This window comes from Poecilia latipinna, unplaced genomic scaffold (genome assembly GCF_001443285.1).
Source record: "Poecilia latipinna isolate Pla-1442-1.1 unplaced genomic scaffold, P_latipinna-1.0 Scaffold348, whole genome shotgun sequence".
NCBI classification, from domain to species: domain Eukaryota; kingdom Metazoa; phylum Chordata; class Actinopteri; order Cyprinodontiformes; family Poeciliidae; genus Poecilia; species Poecilia latipinna.
The window spans coordinates 252,992-260,183 of record NW_015112964.1 but is presented as its reverse complement, the minus strand read 5'-3'; the positions used below and the strand labels follow the sequence as shown (position 1 = coordinate 260,183).

Below are 7,192 nucleotides of genomic sequence, written 5' to 3'. Positions count from 1 at the left end.
CCTCCAACCAGGAGGTGACTCCATCAGGCTTCACTCTCCACCTCTTACTGACCTCTGACCTCAGTAGGTGTGATGTCAGTCCAGCAGGTGTCGGTGCTGCCTGAACCTTGGAGAAAATTTTCACACCTCATCTTGTCATGGAGCTGACAGGTCAGACTGTCATACCTACTTACCTCCTTACCTACTTACCTCTGTACTTCATGCTCCAGTTGGTGAAAGTCTCTTTAAATCAAACTAAATCTACTCCATGACTCTTGTGGGGAGTTTTTCGTTGCACTGCGGCGTTGGAGTGATCCGTTATGCAACTGCAGAAAGATTACCAAAGCGTCAATAAGGGGAAAGAGACATAAATATTTGAGCAGCTCTAAAAGCTTTGAGGAGGAAACAATGGAGGCGGCTGGTTTGGTTGTTGTTGATCTCTGTGGATCCAGTCGGTTTAACGTGATAATTTTTTCAAAATAAAAATAAATTTGAGACGCTGAAGAAGCTTCTGGATGTTCCTCTTTACCCTGCATCCTTCCATCTCTACCAGGTCAAACACAAGATGGAAACTAATCCTGGTTCTGTTGAGAAGCAGCAGATGAGGGTCAGATTAAACGAGACATGATGGGGAAATGCCGCTGAGCAGACCTGAGAGTTTCAGGAAGTAGTCTGATCCGCTTTGCCTTTTCCTCCGTTTGGGTTTCAGTCTTTCTCATGTGGATCCGTCAAGAGGAACTGAGTTCAGCTGTGTGTGATGAGGAGGCGGTAACCATGGCAACAGGTGGTGGCGTCCTGCAGCGGTGGTCTGAGACCTGGAGAAAGCTCTGAAACCCGCCGCAGGTTTTGGTTTCTCCTGCCATGAAAATGTTCCAGGGCTGCTCCGTTGTAACGGCCCAGTCAAAGTCCAGCCCTCAGCCTGTGTGAACAGAAACATTGGCTGATTTAATTTGGCTTGTTTTTCCTCGTTAGCTGGTCGGTCATGCGGAACAGATAAACGGCGTTTAGAGCAGAGCAAATCAAATCAGCAGCAGGATTTCAATCCATATCTGGGATCTGATGAGACACATGGAGGAAAATTCCTCTGAATTCCCCACCCTGGAGGTTTGGATCGCTGCGGCCTTTAATTAGGCCCATGCAGAGTCCTTCAGCGAGATGATTAGATTAGCGTCTGCGAGGCCGGCGGCGCGCTCTCAGGCTAACATCAGAACGCTGCCGACATTCTGATGTTAGTTCATCATGTTCGCCTCAGTCGCTCCCTCTGACTTGATCTGATCCGCTTTTATTTATTCAGGAGAAACGTTCACCTCACGACACAGTCAGGATCTGAGACACCAGGAGGATTATGGGAGAAACAGCACAATGCTGTCAAGTTAGAGGCTTTAAGAAGCTGCTTTACCTCCAGGAGATGAACAGAGACCTGACTGACACCGAGACAGGAAGTGGAGCTCCAGGCTGACACCGAGACAGGAAAAGAGCTCCTGCGGACAGGAAGTGGCGTCCTTGTCTAATGGTGTATGCTGCTGTGTGAGTCTATCACCCGGCAGCGGTCTTCAGTCAGAGAGCTCTTCAGATTCACTGCAAGACGGACTGCTACTGGAGACGCTTCGTAGCTGCAGCATCATCAAAAACGACAATCAACAGAGTTCCAACATTTAATTTCATCTGATTTCAGGGAACTAGATGGACCAAGATGTTAGCGTTGATGTAAACATAAGCTAAAGCAGAAAGCTTAAGACTAGCTGAACGTTTCTGCATCGTTAGCAGTGAAGCTAACTGTTTCTCTGCTGCTGTAGCCTCACGTTGCTGCTGAAGGAAACGCAGCATCAAACAGCTGGCCGCCGTCTCTTCCCAGACTGGACCGTTTTCTGCTTGCGCTCCTCCAGTTTTCTACCAGGAAGCAGCAGATGCCCATGAGCGGTGGCTAACGCTGTTAGCTGTCATGGTGCAACAACTGGGGCTGATGGGAGTTTTTCAGCTTGAAGCAGCTTTTTGTTTCCTACTCAGCCGACATTCCTGAAGTTTCCCTGGAGGTTCAAATCACGCATCCTGACAGAAATAGACCTGCTGTGTGTTCAGTCACATGGTGGGGCTTTAAGGGACTGTTTGCCCCCAGGGCAGTTCTTTCAGCTCAATGTGAGAAGATGCTGGGAAGATCCCTGGAGGCGGGGCAGAATGAATGTTTCATAAAGCAGACATGTGACAACCCAGCGCATGTTGTCCCTCCTGAAGATGATGCTAATGCTAACGCTGAAACACCACAGAGACTCAGGAGATGGCTCCCCATTTAATTCGGCTTCACATTTAATTCAGCTTCACTTTAATTCAGTGGCCTGCGACAGACTGGCGACCTGTCCAGGGTGACCCCTCCTCTCTCCCAGAACGTTAGCTGGAGAGGCACCAGCACCTCCCGACCCCACTAAGGGACAAGAGTCTACAGAAAATGGATGGATGGATTTAATTCAGCTCCACATGAACCAAACGAAGCAGATTGAATAAAAACAGGTCATCAGCTCTTTGAGAACCAGTGGAGAGAAACTCTTGTAAGACAACAAACTCTGAATAAAATTTGACCAAAGGTGGTTGTTTCTATGGAAACAGTTGCCCTGCCTCGGGCCTCTGGGCCTGAGCTGGACTCCACCGGGAGAAAGATCCAGAACATGATGGAAAAACAATCTGAATCTGGAGGGTCAAAGGTCAGCGGAGGAATCCTGGAGCGCTGTGTGAAACGCTACAAAATTATCCTGGAGACCCGAACCAGCAGCTGGGATCAGGAGAACCAGAACATCCACAACCTGACTGTGACACGAGCTGAAACCAGCCCACATCACCAACCCTCCACCACCGTGCTGTCAGGAGATGACCTTTGACCCTTCCCAGACTGTTGAGCAGCAGCAGTCGCTCTGAGGTCATTGCTGATTTCTGTCCTGATTCTAACAAACGTCTGTCAGCGGCAGAGACAGGTTCTGGATCTGCTGCAGTGGATCGGGTCAGCGGTTCCTTCCTGGGGAGCCAGCAGTTTCTGGATCTGGTTCCTGTTGGGGAGAATCTGATCTGGTTGGCAGTCATGTCCACTGGTGTTGCTGGATTAGAGCCTCTAATCTGCCTCTCACATCCAGCAGGGATTATTCCTGGGTTTGTTGCTGCAGCTCTCGAGGACGGGCCCATTGTTGCAGCTCACATGTTGCTGCGTTGCCATGCGAAGCTCCGCTGACCTCGTTACCGCTGTGTTTACACAACGCCAGGCTTCATCTGCTGGCAGACGGAGCAGCTGGATCAGAGCAGCAGGCAGGCAGACGCCACACAGCCAGCTGCTGCTGCAGCAGCAGCATGTTGATGCAGCAACATGTTTATGCTGCAGGGGAAACTTGGGGGAACGGAGGAAGTGGATAAACCTCTGAGCTGCAGCTGATCTGGTTTGTTGAACTGGTTAATCAGATCAGCAGCGATCCGTCAGCAGGGCTTGGATTTGGTTCCTAGTGGTTCCCTGCAGGAGGTGAAGGATGCGCCTGGCGTGACCTTTGACCCGGAGTCACCACGTGATCAGAGCGCCCTGCAGGGAAGCAGAGCAGCTCAGGTTGGTGGTGACCTGAACCCTCTGCTCCTCTTCAGGCTCCTCCAGACATTAGCGGTGGCTAGGTTTAGCCTATTTGCAGCAGGAAGTTTCTCCACCTGAAGACCAGCAGCTTCCTACTTCCCGTTTCCCGTTTCCTGTAGAACAAAACATTCATCTGGATTTCACTTCACCTGACCTGGACTGACCTGGGAACATCAGCCGCAGGAGGGATGAGACGGAGACATTACATTTCTAATGAGACAAAATGACAAGAAGAGCCTGAAAAACAACTAATAACTGAAAACCAAAGAAATCAACTTGGCACGTATCCATGGCAACAGATTTACGACTAGAATGTCTCCATGGCAACAGAGTTACAACCAGAACTTCCTGTCTCAGCAACATGTGGAGTTCCTTCTTTCAGTTGATCTTTAGAAAACGTCATGGAGGAGCAAAATGACAGAGGCAGGAATCCATCCGACATGTCGACCGACTGACCAACCAACCGTCCAAATGACCATCCATCCATCCAGCCCATCAACCCAATCTGATTGATTTGTTTCTGGCCTTACAGTCTAATAACAGTGAGTTGTTGATTTGACTGGGCTTCTGTAGGAGTGGAGAACTGGAAGTGTCTCCTGTGGTTCAGCTCTTTCTTCTCCAGCATTTTGTGTTTTTCTGGTTCAGAACCAGCAGATCTAGACGATCTACAGAAAGCGTCATGAAGTTGGTTTGTGTGTGTGTGTGTGTGTATGCTGGTGCAGGAGAGCGTGATGTGTGTAAATCTGCTTGTTTGATGGTCTCCTGGTGTGTGTGTGTGTGTTCCTCCCTGACCTGTCGGGCTGCATATGCTCAGCCATGGCTTCAGTGGATAAGAGGATTATAGCTTCCCTCCCTCTCAGCTGCTCCTTCTGAAGGAAGCGGCTGCAGCTCAGGTTCTGGTTCAGGTCTAGTGGCTGGGTCTAATTCCTGGAACCCTCATAGATTAGTGTACATTGAGGTCAGTAACCAGCTGAGTGGATTACCCAGCAATGGTAGGAAACAGTAGAAATTAGCTGAAAAGCATCTTTGTTGAGCAGTAATTCCTGAATGCTTCAAGATTTCTGTACACTCTTTTATAAAACAGGACTTGTGGAGCAGATTAAAGGTTTGTTTTGGAAATATTAGATGTCCTGATGTCAACTCTGAACTCCACCCAATCCAAAATGGCGGCATGAGCAGCTAGCATGCAGCGTTTCCAGAAAGCAGAGGAAGGATAGCTATTTTTTCATAATCTAATTATGAATTCACATATGTGGCGCTTTGGTTGATTGATCAAAAACAATAATTGTTAATAAACTTCAGATGCTGAAGCAACATTTTCATTAAAGCTTCTTCAAATGGAAATATATATATATATATATATATTTTTTTTTTACCAATTCTGTTTCCATGTTTGAACAGAATGAAAACCAGCCAAATTAAACCCGATTATACAGTAACATGGCGCATGAATATAAATATTGATATTAATGTTAATATTAATATTTCTGCTGCAGTCAATCCGCTCTGGTTTTCATGTCTCACACTGAAATTTTCCAGAAATAATCACTGCTTGGGGAGCGTTCACGGCTCTGATGCGTCTCTGGAGGATTTTTTCTTCTGGTCCTTCAGGATCGTCAGACTTTCCCACAGCCGCCTGGAAGAGTCCTGAGATCAGTGTGTCTATTTCAGGTTAACGGACGGACGGCGGCAGGATGCTGTGGCTGCTGTTCTGTCTGCTTCCTCTGGGGGGCAGCAGCAGCATCGCTGCCCAGGAAGGCGCTCACAAAGCCAAACTCGACAACGGTGAGTTTCCTGCTGCCCATTGGTCCTTGAGCTACATTGCTATGCTATGCTATGCTAAACTGTGCTATGCTAAGCTATGCGGCGCTAGGTTTTAGACCAAAACATTAGCGCTGTAGCTTTTGTGTCTGTAGCAACATGGTGGCTGGAGAAGATAAGATGGTCGATATTAAATATTTAACCTTCAGCCTAATTAAACCCTTTGATCATCAGCAGCCAAACATTCAGCTCAGGTTATTTTTAAAAACAGGAATGTAACTGAACTCTGACCCTGTTAACAGAAACCTTGAGATCAAAAATCAGTTCAAAGCCACAAAGAGCAACTTTTAATAAAAACTGTAAACATTTTTAAAGTTTCAAGGTGGAGAAACGTTTTTATTTTGCTCTGTAGCACAAGCTAGCTAGCAGTTAGCATCAAAGTTTAACTTTTTAGACACAAATCCCTCCCCCACAGCATGATGCTGTCACCGCTGAACCTCTCAGCTTGCTTTGTGTTGTCATGGTTACCGATGGTTGCTATGGTTGCCGGCGTTGCGTTTGGTGAGTGGCTCGTTTATTAATTATTTACATTTTCACCTTTGAAGCGGCTCAGATAGCCGTTGTCCCTGGCAACCGGCAGCTGGGGTTTCCCACTCAGGTCTGAGCACCTGAACGCCTTGCGATGCGTTCGGGTGTTTAGGAGGGAAGGTTGCGACTCCTTTCCTGTTTTGAAGCTCGTAGAAAAAAAAAAACAGTTTATTAATTTACATAAATTAAATTTCATTTAAAAAAATTTTTGTTAAGCAAAAAATTTAATATTTAAAATTTCCCAAAAATCTTAATTTTTTTTAAAAAAGATACTTTTAAAAAGTATCTTTTTTTAAAGATTAATTTAACATTAATTTATCGTGTTAAATTAATGAACGTTATTTTTCTACTTTTTGCAGTGCATTTCTGTTGTCATGGCAACATTTTAGATGAATTTGTTTCCTTTGACAGAATGCACTGTAAAAACAACTTAACAGGCTGTAAAGTTTTACTGCAGGAAACTTTAAAAATATATTTTATTTTTGGTTTAATGTGAAACAGAAGCAAATAATTTTTTATTTGAACTTTTTCAGGTTAAATATTAAAACAGAATCTAAAGTAACTTCATAGAACCGGGTTCTATTGACCCAATTCTATTGGTTCAGTTCTGTCGGTCCGGTTCTGTTGGCTTGGTTCTGTTGGTCCTGTTCTATTGGTCCAAACTCGTTTATTCATCAGCTTCATGTTTCATTCATTTAATATCCAGAGAGCCACCGGTTTGCACCGGGGTGAGCTCTGCAGAACCCACTGCTAGGGCTTCTGTTGACCTGGTTCTGTAGATCCTGGTTCTGTAGATCCCGGTTCTGTAGATCCCGGTTCTGTAGAACCTGGTTCTGTAGATCCCGGTTCCGTAGATCCCGGTTCCATAGATCCACGTTCTGTAGCTCAACGTTCTGTAGATCCAGTCCAGCCTGGACTCGGTCTCGTCGGTCCACATGATAAACATTCAGCAGATCTGATTGGCCGATTCATGGCTGTTTTTTTGTGCGCTGCGTCTTTAAATCTCTTTCTGCTCCTTCGGTTTCTGACCCGGTTCTACTCAGAACCAGTTACCGTCAAATTCCTGATCCGAACTGCATCCATCTGATTATCTAGTCAAACTACATCTACGCTCCGCATCACAGGGAAAACTGCCATTTCTCTGATAATTTCCTGTTTCCTGACCACATCGACTTATTACTGGAGACCTGTCTCCATGGTTACCGTGTTGGACGTTCTGTCTCCAGGGACGCCATGTTGGATTTTCAGGCTTTTGGGAGGCGCGGT

The 7,192-nt window shown here is 46.2% G+C and overlaps 1 protein-coding gene across 3 annotated transcripts in view; it reads left to right on the top strand.

Moving 5' to 3' along the window:
• The window catches only part of crfa4 (cytokine receptor family, class I receptor 4), a 47,292-nt gene that overhangs the window by 21,635 nt on the left and 18,465 nt on the right, over window positions 1-7,192 (top strand). For 2 of the 3 annotated variants that reach the window (XM_015035778.1, XM_015035776.1), the window contains exon 3: window positions 5,249-5,362. In XM_015035778.1, the coding sequence (XP_014891264.1) occupies window positions 5,272-5,362 (91 nt within the window). In that variant the 5' untranslated portion in view covers window positions 5,249-5,271. Of the gene's footprint in view, window positions 1-597; window positions 4,120-5,248; window positions 5,363-7,192 lie in introns of those variants that run through there. The other variant, XM_015035777.1, reaches the window with a different exon arrangement.